At 44.6% G+C, this 20691-nt stretch overlaps 1 protein-coding gene across 2 annotated transcripts in view; it reads left to right on the top strand.

The window, feature by feature from the left end:
* ARFGEF2 (ARF guanine nucleotide exchange factor 2) overlaps nucleotides 1–20691 on the top strand; it is an 86074-nt gene that overhangs the window by 48733 nt on the left and 16650 nt on the right. For both annotated transcript variants that reach the window (XM_073606776.1, XM_073606777.1), the window contains exons 21-32: nucleotides 1029–1187; nucleotides 1868–2012; nucleotides 2091–2190; nucleotides 4139–4179; nucleotides 5520–5689; nucleotides 6310–6461; nucleotides 6538–6710; nucleotides 12693–12853; nucleotides 14373–14503; nucleotides 16394–16523; nucleotides 18393–18528; nucleotides 19414–19552. In XM_073606776.1, coding sequence (XP_073462877.1) covers nucleotides 1029–1187; nucleotides 1868–2012; nucleotides 2091–2190; nucleotides 4139–4179; nucleotides 5520–5689; nucleotides 6310–6461; nucleotides 6538–6710; nucleotides 12693–12853; nucleotides 14373–14503; nucleotides 16394–16523; nucleotides 18393–18528; nucleotides 19414–19552 — 1637 coding nt within the window. The remainder of the gene's footprint in view (nucleotides 1–1028; nucleotides 1188–1867; nucleotides 2013–2090; nucleotides 2191–4138; nucleotides 4180–5519; nucleotides 5690–6309; nucleotides 6462–6537; nucleotides 6711–12692; nucleotides 12854–14372; nucleotides 14504–16393; nucleotides 16524–18392; nucleotides 18529–19413; nucleotides 19553–20691) is intronic.

Here is a 20691-nt window from a genome sequence, read left to right as displayed (position 1 = left end):
CTCCCCCTGCATCCCGGAAGCAAGTCACACCTTGATCTTCAGCATCCACGAGCACTAATGGTAGTGGGGGAATCCACCAGGTAGCTGACAGTCTGCTGTTGTGGACAGTGACACCTAGCGGGACCATTCAGGATTTATAAGTGGGACTTGTGTTGCTAAAAGCGAGATTTCATCTACGTTTTGTGAGTTATTTACCTTTTAACTGTTAAAGTGTTCCTAAAACTACTATGCTTAGAAAACGCTGTTCCCCGTCTTCCTTCTTGACTACAGAGTTCCTTCTAGCTCATCCTGGAACCGGTGTTCTGTCGAAGTGCCCTGGACGAACGGCACATGCGTGGCCGAACAGCACAACAGCTGATTTTGTGATCAGCTGTTGAGACGGCGCCTGCGCACAATAGCCGACAGAAGAAGGTTTTCTGTCGGATTGAGCCCCGCGCTCCCGTGGCGAGGGGCGGATTTCTACATGTTGTGGGCGGATTTCTACATGTTGTGGGCGGATTTATAAATGATGGGCAGTTGGGGGCGGAATTTTTAAAGATGGCCAGTGCTGCAAAACAAAACTTTTTTATGCTTTTGCGCTTGCGGGGCGTGTTTAGCCAACTGATGGGCGGGTTTGCAGGGCGTATTTAGCATAAGAAGTTTTGTTTTGCAGCACTGCCCATCTTTAAAAATTCCGCCCCCAACTGCCCATCATTTATAATTCTGCCCACAACAGGTAGAAATCCGCCCCTCACCGACATGAACTCGCCACAGGAGCGCGGGGCACAATCTGACAGAAAAATTTCTTCTGTCGGCTATTGTGCGCAGGCGCCGTCTCGCTGTCGTGCTGTTCCATACGGCGCATGCGCCATTTGTCCCAGGCACTTCTCGACAGAACACCGGCTGCTTTCAAGCGTAAAGACCCAGTAACTCTTACACTGTCAGATCAGTCATCTTAAATACTTTTATGGACTCCTTCACGTTCTTTTGACTTTTAGGATCTCCTCTTTTGCGCACCAAATGTTTATTCGTGTTTTCTCCTTCTGCAGCTGGAACGAGATGCGTATGTCCAGGCTCTGGCTCGCTTCTCCCTGCTGACCGCCAGCTCAAGCATCACCGAGATGAAGCAGAAGAATATCGATACCATCAAGACGCTGATCACTGTAGCTCACACCGATGGCAATTACTTGGGCAATTCCTGGCATGAGGTGTGTAGAGTTTATCAGGGATTTGTGTCTGTTCTACACGTCTCTTCTATCAGTGTTGTCCATCCAGCCAAGGTCTGTGTGCATAGAGCAGCTCATAGCGCACTCCTGGCTGGACGAGTATGTGGAGACAGATTTAGACCGGAAGTGTCTTTCTATAGGAGAGGCTGAGCATATACAGAGCTGACAGGGTGGTGAAGAACTAAATCCGGGCCTCAGTTTGGGCAGCATACAGTAGCACTCTATAATGGAACGCACCCAATGACCATAAAGCTACCACACAGGAGAGCAGGTTGCAGATGACGGAGGCAAGTAAACTGACCATGGTGTCAGGGCTCAGCAGCCATGATTATCGTGGTCAGTTTACATAGGGGAGGGGAGAAACTGGCAGGATCAGCCAGGTTTTTTAGGTGTTACGGGGGGCCAAATTACACAGCACAAGCATTGTGCTATATAAAATATTTTAAAGGATCATGATCAATTTTGAAAAAAATGTTTTTTATTTTTTATGGGTTAACAAACGCTTTCATTTAGAGGGATATCGTAGAATATAATAAGTGTTTATAGAGGCATGTCATGGGAAGGTGACTATGATCTAGAAGTGTGAGTGTGTATATAGAGAGATGTCATAGGAAGGTGGATAAGATATAGAAGTATATAGTAATATGGTATGTATGTTGCAGATTCTGAAGTGTATCAGCCAGTTGGAGCTCGCCCAGCTCATTGGGACGGGGGTTAAGACGCGCTACATCTCCGGAACTGGGAGAGATCGTGAGGGAATCAAGAGCTTCACTTCCGGAGGCGAGGAGTTTATGGGCATCGGAATTGGTGAGTATGATATTCTGATTGGTGATAAGGATGAGGCGAAGCTGAGAGGGTCTGTGACTCACTGGTGATGTCTTCCAGGCACTTTAGTTGGCAGCGGGGCGGACAGGAAGCAGATCGCCAGTTTTCAGGAGTCTGTCGGAGAGACCAGCTCGCAGAGTGTGGTAGTGGCCGTGGACAGGTAAGAGAAGCCTGTACTGAGAGGAATGCAAAGATGGCCATTGCTGACCTTCTAAAAATGCAAGATGCCTGGCTGTGTCCAGCTTCATACTTTGAGACGCTGCCCTGGAACAAGCTTGCAGTCAGCGACATCACGGGGCATATGATTGGCAGGACACTCGGGGATTCAGTATGTTCAGAAGGCAGCTGATATTGCTAAACTGTTTTCAGAGGTGAAGACTCTTGGCACCCCAGATGTTTTGGAACTACATTTCCCATGATGTTCATGCACTCTGCAGTGTACTGGAGCAGCATGGGAAATGTAGTTCCAAAACATCTGGTGTGCCAAGATTCGTCATCACTGCTCTAGGGGGTTTATTTACTAAAGCTAGAGAGTGCAAAATTAGTCACAATTCTGCATAGTAACCAATCAGCTTCCAGCTTTTATTGCCAAAGCTTAATTGAACAAGCTGTGGTTAGAAGCTGATTGGTTTCTATGCAGAAATGTGACTGATTTTGCACTCTCTAGCTTTAGTAAATAAGCCCCTAGGTGTGTCACCTTTTACCCTGACTGCACCAACTTGTGCTTATTCTGAGTCAGTGACTCAGTAGTAAGTGAGGAAAGGATGACAGCCCCAGGGCCTGTTGACATCTTTTAGGGGTATTGGGGGTGATGGGAAATTGTGTGTGAGATAGATATATAGATAGATATAGATATATATATATATATATATATATATATATATATATATATAGATATATATATATATATATATATTATTTTTATTATTAAGGATATATATAGCTCCAACAGTTTGTGCAGCGCTTTACAACATGAGGGCAGACAGTACACTTACAATACAAATCAATACAGGAGGGATCAGAGGGCCCTGCTCGTTAGAGCTTACAATCTAGAAGGGAGGGTATATTGGACTTTATAGGCACACCCATACACATCAAATTTCTTAAAATAGAGTGTAGTTTGTTTAACGATATTTAAACATTATGTATACATATATAATCAATTGAAAAAACGCATTATGACAAATTGACTACATAGCACTCACACCACTAATTGTATCAATAGTGCCATATACAGAAGTGCAATGTCCTAGGATAGACAAATAATGTTCCAGATACTTAGATGCAGTTTATTGTTGAGGCGTATAGAAGGTTTTCTCTACATGTTTCGCGCGTCAGCGCTTCTTCAGGAGCTTGAAAATCTATCCTACATGAAAAACTGGTAATAAGCTTAAAAGGGGTTGTAAAGGTTTGTGTTTTTTCACCTTAATGCATCCTATGCATTAAGGTGAAAAAAACACCTGGCAGTCACCGGCCCCCTAGCCCCCTCGTTTTACTTACCTGACCCTTCGAACTTGTCACACGGTGACGCGCTGCCTCTCTGCCCGGGATTCTTGGCTGTTGATTGGATAGATTGATAGTAGCGCAGCCATTGGCTCCCGCTGCTGTCAATCAAATCCAATGGCGTGGCCGCTGGGCGGGTGGGGCCGAATGCTGGACTTGGGAGCGCACCCGCAAGGTAACCCCCCCGGAGAGCGCTTCTCCCAGGGTGTTATCTGATGCGAGGAGGAGCCAAGAGAGCCGCCGTGGGACTCCAGAAGACGAGGTTCGGGGCCACACTATATTATAATCATTTATTTTATTTTTTTTTTTAAATGTACCTTTACTGTCACTTTAACATCTATTAAAACAAACGGTGAACAATATATGGTGATTGTCCATGACTCAATACATAGATGGTCCGTAAACGGCACAGCCCAACTATGGAAGATGATGGTCCAGACTTGTACAGCTAACATTTCAGTCAGTGGGAGGACTACTTTTAAGTGTGCAGTGTTTAGTATTTTTATTTTCCAAGTTTTCCCTATAGTTATATGATGAAATAAAATATTGCGGAGAGGCTTAGTTATTTATACCTTTTTTTTTTTTTGTTTGTTTTTCTTTTCCAGGATATTTACTGGATCGACGCGATTGGATGGAAAGGCCATAGGTAGAATATGTACTATATATATGTGCTTGGTGGATGCCCTGTGCTGTTTTTTTAGCTTCTGGGTATATGAGGGAAAGCACGGCCTGCACATCCTTGATTGTATGGGATCCTTCTGAGACTGGCATATGTTGCTTACACCCACTCTGGTCATGTGACCTGTGTTGTCATCCTGCAGAATATTATGGGGGATCACCCCTCAGCATTGATCACATAATACGGCTTATAATAACTGCATGTAATAAAAGTAGAATTAAAGGAAATGTTATAGTGTACACACTCCCATGTTGGGTAATCTCAGTTGTAGGGTCTAGTTATATACAATGGTGATCTGGTTACTTCCTGAAGTCTGCACAAAACACATAAACACTTCTCTCACATAGAGTTCTGCCTCAGAGTCTACTTGTGCAGTGGATCATCAAAAGCAATGGAATAACATCCTTCAGGTATGCTTTGTCAATGCAGCCCTTCTCGGATCAGGGAATCTAGTAGACAACTATAAAAGGGCACACAGGAGGGCACATGCGCCTAGTGCATTACCGAAGGTTTATTGTATAAAACAAAACATACAGCCAAACGGATACTCAAAAAAATAAAATGTATATAGGTATTGTATCACACTACATCTCAATACAGTGCAGGAATAGCGTGACCAAACACATTGTAACACTGTGCTGACAAGCTGAAGCATTTCAGGGAACGCACTCCCTTCAGAGCTCCGAAGAAGGGGGTGCGTCCTCCAAAATGCGTCGGCTTGCCAGTGCAGCACTGCAATATGTTTGGGCACGCTATTCCCACACTGAATTGAGATTTAGTGTCATACACTGCCTATATACATTTATTTTTGTAAGAATCCCTTTGGCTGTATGTTTTGTTTTATACAATAAACCTTCGGTAATGCACTAGGCGCATGTGCCCTCCTGTGTGCTCTTTTACTTCCTGGCGTCTGCACAGAGCGACCTCCCAGTATTATACAGGAATGGTCTAGTCACCCCTAAAGAATCTGCACTTGGTGATCTCCCAGTATTGTACAGTCATGGTATAGTCCCCCCTATAGAATCTGCACTTGGTGATCTCCCAGTATTGTACAGTCATGGTATAGTCCCCCCTATAGAATCTGCACTCGGTGATCTCCCAGTATTTTACACCAATGGTATAGTCACCCCTATAGAATCTGCACTTGGTGATCTCCCAGTATTGTACAGCGATGGTATAGTCACCCCTATAGAGTCTGCAGTTGGTGATCTCCCAGTATTGTACAGCGATGGTATAGTCACCCCTATAGAGTCTGTATGAAGCGAATGCCCATTTACAGCAGTGACGTGTATGTTCTTTTTATCCAGTTGACTTTGTGCGCTGGCTGTGTGTGGTCTCCATGGATGAGCTCGCCTCCATCCATCATCCTCGCATGTTCAGCCTGCAGAAGATTGTGGAGATCTCCTACTACAACATGGACCGAATCCGGCTTCAGTGGTCCAGGATTTGGCAAGTGATTGGTGACCACTTCAATAAGGTAATCCATTGGTTTCCAGGTTCATTGAATGTAATTTCCTCTGTGAAATGTTCTCACCCTTCTGAGAGGTAAAGCCACCTCAGTGAAGCCATTGCAGTAATGAGTAGAATAAAGATGGTTTTCAGGTACATCCACTAATTCCTCTCTGATGAGTGGGGTTGTGTGTGTGTGTGTGTGTGTGTGTGTGTGTGTGTGTGTGTGTCGGGGTGTATTCTGTTGTCCAGGGGGAGAGAACTCTGGCAGAGCTGAGTGCTTTGGGTGTCATTGTAGTACAGGTACTGTGTTGTCAGCGCAAACAGGAAATTAGGCGTTCACTGGATTTCTGGCAGATCAGCAGGTATTTTTCTGTGCTTGCAGCATTTTTAAAGACAAAACACGAGAAAATGTGCTTTTGCTGCAAAAATGTACTGAATATTTTTTATCTTGCCCAGATATACTCCAAACTTGATAAATTTTTCCACATTAGCATACTATAGGTTGCTGGCTGTTGCTGGTGTGTGTGTGCGTGTAGCTGACATCCAAGAAATGCTTCCTGCAGCATGTAATGTGTCCTGGTGGGGAGAGCCTTATACTGAGCTTGTGGTCCCGTCTGTGTGAGAATGACCTTTCACTCTGTATAGGTCGGTTGTAATCCGAATGAAGACGTGGCCATCTTTGCTATTGACTCCCTACGTCAGCTCTCTATGAAGTTTCTGGAAAAAGATGAACTGGCCAATTTTCGCTTCCAGAAGGATTTCTTGAGACCGTTTGAGCACATTATGAAGAAGAACAGGTTGGTGCAGTCAGGAGGGGATTGGGAGATGTTTTTTTTTTTAAATGCTGTGTCCATCTGTCTGTCTGGCTTCCAGGTCTCCAACCATCCGGGACATGGTCATCCGCTGCATCGCCCAGATTGTCAACATGCAGGCTGCAAATATCCGTTCCGGGTGGAAGAACATCTTTGCTTTATTCTATCAGGCCGCCTCTGACACAAACGGAAACATTGTGGAGCTGACTTTCCAGTCTGTGGGCCATATCGTTAGTAAGTAGCAGCTCTCCTGTATGTAGCAGTGGTGAAGGAGACTTAAAGGTGCTATTGCATGTACCCACTGAGGTAACTAGACTCAAAATATACACAGGGAAGAAACAAATCTTCCTACATAAGTTGTACCAGTTTGTTTAGCCCTCTCTTTCCTTTACAGCAGTTCATAATCCAGAATTTACACAGCATTTCTGAGCACCAGAAGGCAGTGAGTGGGGATCTGATGTCACAAACTGCACAGCATAGTTTAGGGAGCAAGTGTAATCTGAGACTTGAGTGGAGGGAACGGAGACCCACCCCCCTCTATACAGTCTCGTAGGAAAAAATGAACTGCTGAGTCTGTCAGTCAGCTGCTGTGTGCTGAAGAGGGAGTGGGCCATCCCCTTGGAAAACGTAAGGCCCCCCCCCCCCGGGTTTGCTGTGGCCATTGATTCATAGTGAAGATTGAGCTTGTTTAGTTTGGATAAGAGGATTTAACAGCTTCAGCAATGTACCCGTACTAATTAGCCGCTGGATCGCTTTTACAGGCGCCACCTTCCATTGCTTTCCTGGACTCTCACGTCCCACTCGGGAGCCCGGGACTGAAGCTGCCTGACCAATAGAGATGACTGAGAACCGGAACATCCCTGATCATCTCTATGTTCTAAGACAGTGGTTCTCAACCCCAGTCCTCAAGTACCCCCAACGGGCCATGTTTTGGGAACTTCCCTTAGATAAAATCGCTCTTATCAATACCATGTCATTGATGATATTGATTTAAAGTAAAGGAAAACCTGAAAACATGGACCGTTGGAGGCACTTGAGGGCTGAGATTAAGAACCACTGGTCTAAAACTGGAAGCGATGAGTATTTTGTCACTTCCGGTTTTGGTATAATGTAAACAGGCCTGTGAGAGCATCAGATCAAACCACTCTTGGTTTGATCTGATGCTTTTTAGGGCAGAGGACAGATCTGGGGTCTAATAGACCCCCAGATCTCTCAGTAAACAGTTCCTGTCACTGCCCATGCTAGCGCGGGATGATGTTAATCCCTTGTGATGGCAATAAAGTTGATCAAAAAATATTTTTGAAGAAGCTGTGTATTTAAATAAATAAAAATTTGTTAAAGGGCCCTCATCCACCCCATGCTGGTTCACAAAGGTGAATGCACATGTTGGTCCCGCGTGCATATGAAAACAGCACTCGCACCACACGTGAAGTATCACCGTGAACGTCAGAGCAATAGTTTTAGCACCAGACCGCCTGTGTAAATCTAAAGTGGTAACCTGCAAAGACTATTAAACGTTGCCTATAGATAATTTAATGTATCGTAGTTTGTCACTGTTCCAAGGGCGTGTGCAATTTTAAAGCGTGGCATTTTTGGTATCTAGTTACTCGGCGTAACTTCATCTTTTATATTTTACCATCTTTTATATATTATACGTTATACGTGTACAGTATGTCACAAAAGTTAGTACACCCCTCACTTTTTTTGTATTATATCTTTTCATGTGACAACACTGAAGCAATGACACTTTGTTACATGGTAAAGTAGTGAGTGTACAGCTTGTATAACAGTGTAAATTTGCTGTCCCCTCAAAATAACTCAACACACAGCCATTAATGTCTAAACTGCTGGCAAAAAAAGTGAGTACACCCCTAAGTGAAAATGACCAAATTGGGCCCAAAGTGTCAATATTTTGTGTGGCCACCATTATTTTCCAGCACTGCCTTAACCCTCTTGGGCATGGAGTTCACCAGAGCTTCACAGGTTGCCACTGGAGTCCTCTTCCACTCCTCTATGAATACATCACGGAGCTGGTGGATGTTAGAGACCTTGCACTTCTCCACCTTCTTCCGTTTGAGGATGCCCCACAGATGCTCAATATGGTTTAGGTCTGGAGACATGCTTGGCCAGTCCACCACCTTTACCCTTAGCTTCTTTAGCAAGGCAGTGGTCATCTTGGAGGTGTGTTTGGGGTCGTTATGTTGGAATACTGCCCTGCAACCCAGTCTCCGAAGGGAAGGGATCATGGTCTGCTTCAGTATGTCACAGTACATGTTGGCATTCATGGTTCCCTCAATGAACTGTAGCTCCCCAGTGCCTGCAGCACTCATACAGCCCCAGACCATGACACTCCCACCAACATGCCTGACTGTAGGCAAGACACACTTGTCTTTGTACTCCTCACCTGGTTGCCACCACACACGCTTGACACCCTCTGGTTCCAGTAATCCATGTCCTTAGTCTGCTTGTCTTCAGCAAACTACCATGGCGAGGCCTGTTCTGAGAGGAACCTGTTCTGGTAAACCGCTGTATGGTCTTGGCCACCGTGCTGCAGCTCAGTTTCAGGGTCTTGGCAATCTTCTTATAGCCTAGACCATCTTTATGTAGTGCGACAATTCTTTTTCATACATCATGGGATATAGTCAGGCTAATATTCATTACCTGCTGGGTTATACTTCATCATTAGGTGAATGGACAATGGTAGACCAAAGGTCTTTAGACAGAGTGATGCCCTATAAAACCCCTCCCACATAGGAAGCACTTCAGTTTTTTACCAGTGTCTGCAAGGTGGATGGCACGGTTTGTTTGAGCTTTCTGAGCTCCAGGTCTCTAGTCCCATAAATGGTTCTTAAATGAATCAAGGGATTGACCAATCGGATCCATTTGACACAGGCTTTATATGCTTAGATAAATGGTACTCGAGCCTCGCAAAGAAGACTGAAGAGCCTGCGAGGCTTTGCCTGTAATGCGGCCTCCGGGCGCTAGACCCTGCGAAGTGGAATCCTGGACACCACAGCGCTAAGGCATTCCTGCAGGGTGCTGTACAGGTCCAAGGGAGTGGCCCCTAAACATGAAAAGGGTACCCAGTCCTTGAAGGTTCTCAAGTGACAGGAACCCGCTGTGAAGGATGAAGATTGGGCTCTTAGTCTCTAAGCTGCCCTGCGCCTGGATGGGTAAGTGAAACCCCTTTACTTATTATTGTGGGGTGTCCCAGTGATTGTAACAATCGGTCAAGCTAGCTAGAGGCTGGACACCTGTGTGCGGTGACCAGACAGGGGAGTTTTGGGCTAGCTGTGAGTGTTTGCAGAGTGTACCTTTTTTGCTTGTGTCTGGCTGGTTTTTACCTGTATGATGGCGCATGACGGTGCGCCATTTCGCCTTGGTTCATCAGTGCTCACGTGCATTCGCAAAAGCGCCGTAGGATTTAACAGCTTATTTGGCAGCCATGACGCACGTGGCTTCGGCGCACATACGCAGTAGCCTTTTATCTGAGTGCATTAGGATTCTCGTCATACGCAAATACAGCCACACCCGTTCGCCGGGACCACGTGCGCACACACGGAACGTTCCGACGCACACCCAGCTTTATTTAATCTATAGCCCTATCAGGGTTCAGTCTGACAATGCCCTGATCTACTGTCTCAAGGTCCGTTATTCCACCCCAATTTACAGTCTAAATTTGATGGCATGGCTATTGAAGCCAGGGTGTTAAAGGACCATGGCATCTCAGGATCAGTAGTGTCTACCCTAGTGAATGCTGGAAAACCTGTCACTAGGAAAATTTATCATAAGGTCTGGAAGACTTCTATTGCTTTGTGTGAAGCCAGAAAATGGCGTCCTTGGAAATACGTGATTGGGAGAATTCTCTCTTTTCTACAGTCAGCTGTGGAAATCAAATTTTGGCTTTGAGTACAATCAGAGATCAAGTTTTGGCCCTATCAGTATTCTTTTAAAGGCCTTTAGCCTCCCATTCACAGATCCGAACCTTTATGCAGAGGGCAAATCGCTTGCTTCCCCCCATTAGGTCACCTATGTGTCCTTGGGACTTGAACTTGGTGCTGTCTGTTACAGAAACAACCATTTGAACCTATCAAGGAAATTCCATTAGACTTGCTGTCACGCAAGCTAGCCTTCCTGATGGCCATTACCTCGGCTAGAAGGGTGTCAGAGTTGGCAGCCCTTTCGTGCAGGGAACCATACTTGACCACGACAGGGTTGTGTTACGACCTGTTCCATCCTTTTTGCCAAAGGTGGTGTCAGCCTTTCATTTAAATCAGGACATTATTTTGCCTTTTTTTTTTTCTCTCAGCCTTGCTGAAGGGGCAGGCAGCTTCCATTGCCAATTGGGTCCGTCAATTGATCATTTAGGCCTACGGTCTGAAACGTAAAGCTCTTCCCTTTAGAGTGAGAGCTCATTCTACCAGGGGTGTAGGAACCTCCTGGGCTTTTCGCCATCAGGTATCTGTGGCTCAGATTTTGTAAGCTGCTACCTGGTCTTTCAGTGGATACGTTCACAAAAGTTTATCAAGTGTATGTTCGAGCAGCTGAGGGCTGCCGTATAAGTTCTGATGGCTATTGTTTGGCAGGGTGTCTCCCTCCTATCAATTGCTCTAGGACAGTGGCTCTCAACCTTTCTGGTGCCGTGACCCCTTAATAAGTTGTGGGGACCCCGAACAGTAAAATTATTTTCGTAGTGTGGGTTGTCAGCACCCAAGACAAGACAAGTAATTTGCGCCCCTAACCCAGACATTTAGCGCTCCCTGAGTCCCTTCCACTCGTACAGTATTAAAAGCCCTTATGGTACATTTTAGGATGTAGCACTCTTTATTCTTCTTTCCCTTTTATCTCTCTCTATCCTAATTTCTTGTTTTTTTCCCCATTCCTCTCTCTAGCCGACTTTCTTGTTCTTTCTCTTATTCTTTCCTCTCCCTTTTTCTTTGTTCCTCCCCCAATTTTGCTCTCTCTTCCATGTATTCTCTATCTTTAGTCCTTCTCTTACTCCTTGGTGGGTGGGGGAATGGGATGAGTGGCAGTGCTGGGGGGAGTACTGATCTGCCAACTTATATGCTCTTGATCAGGGTCATCTGCTGATCTGAGAACTGTAGTGGGGACTTTTAATGGCCACTATAATCACAGGTAGTGTTACTCACTGTGTCTCCAACTTTGTGGTGTCTCGTAGCAGTGACATCTATGCCGAAATCAGGAGATAGGGTTTCCTCCAGCCCCTCCCACTTCACATTCCTCACTAGTCAGCTGACCTCTAGTCTCTGCCCCCAGCCATGCTGTGAACTGAATGGGTGGCTGCGAAAAAGCTGAGTGGGCGGCCACGGGCTCCAAGAACAGCCCAGCTGGGCGGCCATGAAAAGGCTGGGAGAGCGGTGCGGGCTTCAGGAACAGACCTGGTGACCCCTGGCAAATTGTCATTCGACCCCCAGGTTGGGAACCACTGCTCTAGGATGTCCCAGCAGGTAATGACTATTAGCCTGACTCTGTATCCCATGATGTATGAAAAAGAAAATAGGATTTTTTTTTCATCATACTTACCTGTAAAATCCTTTTCTTTGAGTACATCATGGGACACAGAGATCCCTTCCCTCTTTTTTTTGAGGATTTAGTGCTTGCTACAAAACTGAAGCACTTCCTGTGTGGGAGGGGTTATATAGGGGATCACTTCCTGTCTAAAGACCTTTTGGTCTACCAGTGTCCATTCACCTGGAGATGGAGTATAACCCAGCAGGTAATGAATATTCGCCTAACTCTGTGTCCCATGATGTACTCAAAGAAAAGGATTTTACAGGTACGTATGACGAGAAAATCCTATTTTTTTTCAGATCCTCAGAGTTCTTTGCCATGAGGTGCCATGACACCAAATTTAACACACCTGCTCCCCATTCACACCTGAGACCTTGTAACACTAACGAGTCACATGACACCGGGGAAGGAGAATGGCTAATTGGGCCCAATTTGGACATTTTCACTTTAGACATTAATGGCTGTGTGTTGAGTTATTTTGAGGGGACAGCAAATTTACACTGTTATACAAGCTGTACACTCACTACTTTACATTGTAGCAAAGTGTCATTTCTTCAGTGTTGTCACATGAAAAGATAGAAGAAAATATTTACAAAAAATGTGAGGGGTGTACTCACTTTTGTGAGATACTGTAAATTGGATTTTCTTGAGTTTTGTGATTTAGTCCCTTTCTTTCCCTTGTAGCCAATGTGTTCCAGCATCACTTCGCAGCTGCCATCGATTCTTTCCAAGACGCCATAAAATGTCTCTCAGAGTTTGCATGTAATGCTGCCTTTCCTGACACCAGCATGGAGGCCATCCGCCTCATCCGACACTGTGCAAAGTATGTCTCTGAAAAGCCTCAGGTAAGTGAAAAACGTCTGTGTTCTGTGTCCCCAAAAAGAGGGTCATGATTAGAAATAAAGGCAAGAAATGTGTAAACTCTCAGTACTGTATCTAAAGGCAATTTCTTTATAGTTCATTGAGCGACACAGAAGTCGTAAACCTTTGGCTTATGCTGCTGCCTACTAGTACACTATATTACCAAAGGTATTGGGACACCTGCCTTTACACACGAACTTTAATGACATCCCAGTCTTAGGCCGTAGGGTTCAATATTGAGTTGACCCTCCCTTTGCAGCTATAACAGCTTCAACTCTTCTGGGAAGGCCGTCCACAAGGTTTAGGAGGGTGTCTATGGGAATATTTGACCATTCTTCCAGAAGTGCAATTGTGAGGTCAGGCACTGATGTGGATGGCTCGCAATCTCCTCTAATTCATCCCAAAGGTGTTTTTATCAATTTGAGGTCAGTACTCTGTGCAGCCAGTCAAGTTGCCCCACCCCAAACTCGCTCATCCATGTCTTTATGGACCTTGCTTTGTGCACTGGTCCAAATCATTTAGTGGAGGGGGGATTATGGTGTTGGGTTGTTTTTCAGGGGCTGGGCTTGGCCCCTTAGTTCTAGTGAAGGGAACTCTTAATTCATCAGCATACCAAGACATTTTGGACAATTTCATGCTCCTAACTTTGTGGGAACAGTTTGGGGATGGCCCCTTCCTGTTCCAACATGACTACGCACCAGTGCACAAAGCAAGGTCCACAAATATATGGATGAACGAGTTTGGGGTGGAGGAACTTGACTGGCCTGCACAGAGTCCTGACCTCAACCCGATAGAACACCTTTTTGGATGAATTAGAGCAGAGACTGCGAGCCAGGCCTTCTTATCCAACATCAGTGCCTGACCTCACAAATGCGCTTCTGGAAGAATGGACAAACATTCCCATAGACACACTCCTAAACCTTGTGGACGGCCTTCCCAGAAGAGTTGAAGCTGTTATAGCTGCAAAGGGTGGGCCAACCCAATACCTAACCCTACGGCCTAAGACTGGGATGCCATTAGGTCCTGACGGCTGTAATAAATACTTCTCTTTCTCCAGACTCCTTGCCTCAGGTGGTCCATTATTGCTTTGTTGAGACCTATGATCCGTGTATAATGGCCTCATTACTGATTTGTGTCTTAAACTGATATATTGCAAGTGGAGGAGTAAAGCCCAATCGCTGTATTGCACAGATACAGTAATGGATGTGCTGCCGGCTTGTATCTGTGTAATTACAGAATTTGCATAAAGATAACTATTAACTAAAACACGCAATTTACATGCACTGCATGACACTATTTATGACAACAACAACAAAAAACTGACTTGAATTTACCTTTTTTATGTTGAGTTTGGCAAGTTCCTGTTTAGGGGACTGTGCTGGGGACTTGTTCACAAACGTTTTATGTCAGGGTGGTTGCACTTCACCCTACACTAAATCTTCTGCTCCTATAGCCATCTGTCACTGTCCTAATTACTGACCACATCACATTTGTCTGTTCCAGGCACTGAGGGAGTACACCAGCGATGACATGAATGTGGCCCCTGGGGACCGTGTCTGGGTCCGTGGCTGGTTTCCCATTTTGTTTGAGCTTTCCTGCATCATCAACCGCTGTAAACTTGATGTTCGAACCAGGTAAAATTCCAAGATATAAGATTGGATTTCTGGGGAGGCGTCCCTCCTGGGAGCTTCCATATGAACCTGCTGTGAGGGATTTCCTTTTTTCATTGGTTCAATATGAAGCTGTTTCTGAAACTCAGTTAAAGGATAAGTTCACCTTTTTATTAAAACAATAAAAAAATCTTTTTTGCAGGTAAAAAAAAAGTGATTATATATATATATATATATATATATATATATATATATATATATATATATATATATATATATATATATATATAATTATATATAATTTTTTTTTTTTTTTTTTTACACTGGACCCTGTAAAGCATTGCACCAGTTATCAGAAGACCGCAGGTGCAATGCCAGGAGCCTGCAGTCCCCCAGTACACTGTTTGCCCGTACCTCCGATATATTCAGGCAGTTACTGAATTGCAGGGAGAATCAATGGACTACAAGAGTGCTCACCAGCGCCCTCGCAGTTCAATAAGCACTACAAGCCGTCGGCTTGTTCCAAAGGTGAACTTAGCCTTTAAATATCACGTTCAACATTACGGCCATATTTCACCTCCTAATTCAAAAATGTTTTTATTAGAGGTCGACCGATATATCGGCCGATATTTGGCTTTTTTTACTTAATCGGCAGCCGATTGTGCGATTCAGCGGGACTTGCAAATGACTTCTGTAATTGAAGTCAATTGCAAGTTGTCTGAAGTTTTCTTCTCTCCTCCTCTGGGCAGCCTGCCAAGTCTGATAAGAAGATACATTGTATCTCTTCAGGTTCTTTTATCAATAGACAACTCCCGTGGAGAAGTTTTCAGTTTAACCATTTAAAGACTAAATCTTTTCTGACACTTGTTGCTTACAAGTAAAAATCCTGTATTTTCTGCAAGAAAATCACTTAGAACCCCCAAACATTATATATATTTTTTTAGCAGAGACCCTAGGGAATAAAATAGCGGTTGTTGCAATATTTTATGTCACACGGTATTTGCGCAGCGGTCTTTCAAACGCAATTTTTAAAAAAAAAATACACTAATGAAATTTTAAAAAAAAAGCAGTAAAGTTAGCCCATTTTTTTTCATCCAAAAGTTTTGATTACCTGTTTTTGTGTATTTAATATTTAAGATATAGTTTTTTTTTTTTTTTAATCTAAATTCTACATACAAGTGAACTGATTGGAGGTTTGTTATGTTTAAATATAAAAAATTTTCTGTATCACTTATTACTTAAGGCTGCTTTCACACTGGAGCAGGCATGCGTTGACGGTAAAACGCTGTTAATTTTAGCGGCGCTTTACCATAATTTTAGCGGCGCTATTCGGCTGCTAGCGGGGCACTTATAACCCAGCTAGCGGCCGAAGAAGGGGTTAAATGCGCCCCTGAAGCGCTGCTGCCGAAACGCTTTGCAGGCACTTCTGCAGCGGTGCGCATTCATTTCAATGGGCAGGAGTGGTGGAGGAGCGGTATACACACCGCTCCAAAGATGCTGCTTGCAGGACTTTTTTTTTTAACATCCTGCCAGCGCATCGCCTCAGTGTGAAAGCACTCGAGCTTTCACACAGACTGCAGGGGAGCTGTTTTACAGGCGCTATTTTTAGCCCAAAAGCGCCTGAAAAGCGCCCCAGTGTGAAAGGGGTCTAACTGTTAGATTTTATGAGATGAAGGGAAAAAAAAAAAAAAAAAAATCGGCCTAATATATCGGCCCAAAAAAATCGGCATCATATATCGGCCATCGGCCACCGCGATTTCTAAATATCGGCTTTGGCATCGGCCAGAGAAAAACCCATATCGGTCGACCTCTAGATTTTATAAATTGACCCAAATTTTCCACATCAGTGCCACTCTCGAGGCTAGACAAGATTTGGTGTCGGTCTGATTCTCCTTTCATTTTTTTTACCTGCAGAGGCCTGACAGTGATGTTTGAAATTATGAAGAGTTACGGTCATACCTTTGAGAATCACTGGTGGCATGACCTCTTCCGAATCGTCTTCCGAATATTTGACAATATGAAGCTCCCAGAGCAGCAGACGGAGGTGAGCGATGCCGGTCTGACTGGGCGGGTGATTTCCTTCTTTACATTCACATGACGTCTTGTATCATTATCCAAAAAGCTTCCATCACCTGCCTTCTCCATGTAGCTTGTTGGATGTATTTTTTTTCTTTTTTTCAGAAAGCGGTAGCAAACTTTCAAACTTTCTGTTTGTACAGCTGAGCCGCGATGTCACGGGCGAGGCACAGAGCTCTGAAAGGACGGCATGGAGTATGCTGGCCAATCAGAGCGCATGCGCTTGTGACATTATCGGCTGCTGAGACCGTGAATATCTTCTAAACTGTGCACATTTAGGAGATATTCCTTGTAACTACAGGCAAGCTATATTATAGGCTTACCTGTAGGTACAAGGGTCCAAGCTGTGTTCTTTATACTTTTTATCAGTACCATGATTCAAAGTTACAGCTATATAGACACAAATACATCTGTGTGTATGACTAGGTTCACACTAGTGCGAATTGGATGCGGGTTTCCCCGCAATCAACTTTCATGTTAGGAGTTTGTGACTGGCTCTCTATGGAGCCAGTTCACACATCTCTAGTGCGAATTGCACAAGACTCCTGTGCGTCTTTTGGTCCGTTTCAGGTCCGAATTCAGTCAAAAATTTAGACCAAAATCAGACCTGAAAAGGTGAACAGGGATGCACTGCACCCCTGCTGTGAGCCACTCCGTGGTTCAGTGTGAACCCAACCTAAAGGGTATCAAAATAATCTCTTTCCTTTTGGAGCTGTTCAGCAATCAGTCCTCGTGTCCTATAGATCATGTTGCAGAAAAACAGGTGAAATAATCCAAGTAATATTAAGTTAAGTGTTCCTTCACAGTAGCGCAGCCAACAATAGTGAACAACATCAAAAAGAAAAATTGCTTTATAACGTGATAGTATAAAGTCCTCTATATAAATCCATTTATAAGGACACTGTGATATCCAGCTGTCGATGAAAACGCCACCAGTTCCTCCATTGCTGTGTCACAATTAGCCCTCTCCCAGGGGGAAGTAACTCGCCAGATCCTGATGCCCCCCCCCCCCCCATCCTCACGAGTGGGTTAACACGCATATTGATCTATGATGACTCCTTTCGTAATAATCCATTTCGCTTTTCCGCCTTTCTTATGACATATGCTCTTGTCACCAGGTATGTAGAAAAGAAAGGAAGGGCTCCACTCGTGTAATATTGTCACCACTATATCCTTTAAAAATCTTGCAACAAGCATTATACAAATCATAAAACGATAGCGTTCCCCCCCAACTGTCTCACCACCTCCATGCAGGCTCCAACCTCTGTAGAGAGACTCCACTCGTAACAGCGCCAATGCGTCACTTCTGGTTGCCGTGTAGTCACACCCCGATGCGTTTCGTCGCTGGTCTCTTCTGTGCAATAGTCTTCCACGCATATTTCAAACAATGCTCCTCTTGTTTTGAGCGAATCGACCCTGTTAGGCATAGCTCCTGGCTTTGCCCAGCCTCAGGTGGGTTTCACTAGCATTTCTCTGGCTTTGTCCTTGAGCACCATATTATCAGCATATAGGATACATTTCCAGCATTAGGCTTGTTTATAGGCATGTCACAGAATTGCCCTAAAAAGTATGGTGATCTGTAACAGGTGGGAAATCTTTTCCTACTAAAAGCCCCAATGAAATCAAATAATTTTGCTCACACACCATCTGCCTCATTTAATAAATGGCTCCGTTTATGTGCTGTAAACCATGGCAACCCATCAAAGTCCATGAAGTGCTGGTCAAACACTGGTAAATTTGGATTAGTTGCCCTTAATTTATTGCATACATACTGTACACCTGTATACTTAGAGTGAACCTTTTTTTTTATTTTTTTTTTCTGGGTTCTCTTTTGCAGAAGTCCGAATGGATGATGACAACCTGTAACCACGCCCTTTACGCAATCTGTGATGTCTTCACACAGTTCTACGAAGACCTCAATGGCATTCTCCTTTCTGACATCTTTGCTCAGTTACACTGGTGTGTTAAGCAAGGTAAGTTTGCTTGGATGTGTGAGGAGGGCTGTTGTGTGGGGATAGAAATTGCTGTGTCTCAGCCAATCAGGAGGGAGAGTCCCAGACGGCCGAGAGATACGTGGACATTACCTGGACAGAGATGGGGCTCAGCTAAGTGTTTACCATTGGCTCCTGCTGCTGTCAGTCACAGCCAGTGAAGAGGGGGCGGGGCCCAAAGGCGCTCTGCGTCTTATGGACACACAGAGCTTGTTTGCGAGCAAGGAAACACCAGTGCTGCTTGCTCTAGGGGCACTTGGAGGGGTGGGGGGGGGGTGGGGGGGGGGATCGGGGCTTCTCTGTTAAAAACCATTACATTTTTTTTTAAAAAGTGGTTGTTTCTGAAACCCAACAGCCCACCTGTACCCACAACCTGCCTCCTATACTGACAGTCTCAACCCAATATGCTGTCCAAATGGTGTTCAGTCCACCCGTATCCCTTTTTGGCTCTCATATCAGCAATCTGTTACTGTGTTGAATTTTTCCCCTCAGCTTACTCTTTTCATGCCCATACCTGGAATAGCCAATCAGAAGAGACCTCCATCTGATTGTCAGCCCCATGTGGTTGGTGGCTCTGGACAAGCAGGGGGGGAGCTCTTGTCTTACATTGCTTTATCAGTGCTGAGTGACACCCGACTGCACCCGGAGTAGATCAGTGACCCATCCAGCACCTGTATCACTTGTCAGGTGACCTAATTCTGGATACTGAAAGCAATTGAAATGTTTGGAAAAAAAAGTTGAGGGATTCTGAAAGTTTTCATAGAACTAAAAGCTATAAGTAATTGTAACGTTGCTCCTAATAAACAATAAGTGTGAAAATTTACCAGGATTCCGCCCAAGACGTCAAATTGTGTTCTCTCATTCCAGACAATGAGCAGCTGGCTCGATCCGGCACCAACTGTCTGGAAAATCTGGTGATCCTGAACGGAAAGAAGTTCAGTCCTGAGGTTTGGGACCAAACATGTAACTGTATGCTGGACATCTTCAAGACCACCATCCCCAGTGTGTAAGTGTCAGCTATGCGGTTCTTTTTATATCCGGTCTGCCTATGATGGGGCTTTCAGACGGGTGGAAGAGCTAAAGAAAATGTGTGGTGTTTTGTTTTTTGTTTTGTTTTTTTGTTTTTTGTTTTTTTTCTGGCCTGTTGAGAAACACAGGAAGTCCTTTAACCTTTGGGTTTTACTGCTGACTATAGAAAGATTGCACACTGGTAAACAAAAATACTGTATGTTGGCCCAATATAATCCCTCCCTCTACCAGCATGCCTTTGTTTTTTTGCGAATCTGCTAGGATGGCTAGCAAATAAAAAAAAATAAAATAAGTTGGTCTTTTTACATAGCAGAGCTGAAGAAACGGCACCATTATGTAAAAGGACAACATTATTATTATTATTATTATTTTATTACCGTATATACTCGAATATAAGCCAAGTTTTTCAGCACATTTTTTGTGCTGAAAGTGCCCCCCTCGGCTTATACTCGAGTCAAGCGCTTTTCTGGTGCAAAGAATGACATTTTCCGAACCGACTTTGGGGCCCCGTATCTCGGGACCACTTGGTGCTAGGGACCCCAAACCCAGTGGAACTAGCACTACAACATATCCTAAGCTGGGGTTCCTAGCACCAAGTGGCCCCGAGATACGGGGCCCCAAAGTCGGTTCGGAAAATGTCATTCTTTGCACCAGAAAAGTGCTTGACATTTTCCGAACCAACTTTGGGGCCCCGTATTTTGGGGGCCACTTGGTGCTAGGAACCCCAGCTTTGGATGTGTTGTACTGCTAGTTCCACTGGGTTTGCACACCAAATTTGGGGTTCCTAGCACCAAGTGGCCCCCGAGATACGGGGCCCTAAAGTCAGTCAACTGTGTCCATCTGCAGCAATGTCATTTCGGGACCCTTTGGGTCCAGAGACCCCAAATTTTGGCTGCAGCTAGGGGGCATCTAGGAACCCTTAACTACTGAGTTTGAAGTTCGGGGGACCTATGGCTGCAAATGGGCACAGTGCGGCTGCAAATGGGCATTGTTGACTCTCTTTTTGTCACTTACAGTAGCTGCATATTTCTCACCCTAGGCTTATACTCGAGTCAATAGGTTTTCCCAGTTTTTTGTGGTAAAATTAGGTGCCTCGGCTTATATTCAGGTCGACTT

Source organism: Aquarana catesbeiana, linkage group LG12 (genome assembly GCF_042186555.1).
Source record: "Aquarana catesbeiana isolate 2022-GZ linkage group LG12, ASM4218655v1, whole genome shotgun sequence".
NCBI classification, from domain to species: Eukaryota; Metazoa; Chordata; class Amphibia; order Anura; family Ranidae; genus Aquarana; species Aquarana catesbeiana.
The sequence above is the reverse complement of the archived record's forward strand: the minus strand, read 5'-3'. Positions and strand labels throughout refer to the sequence as shown.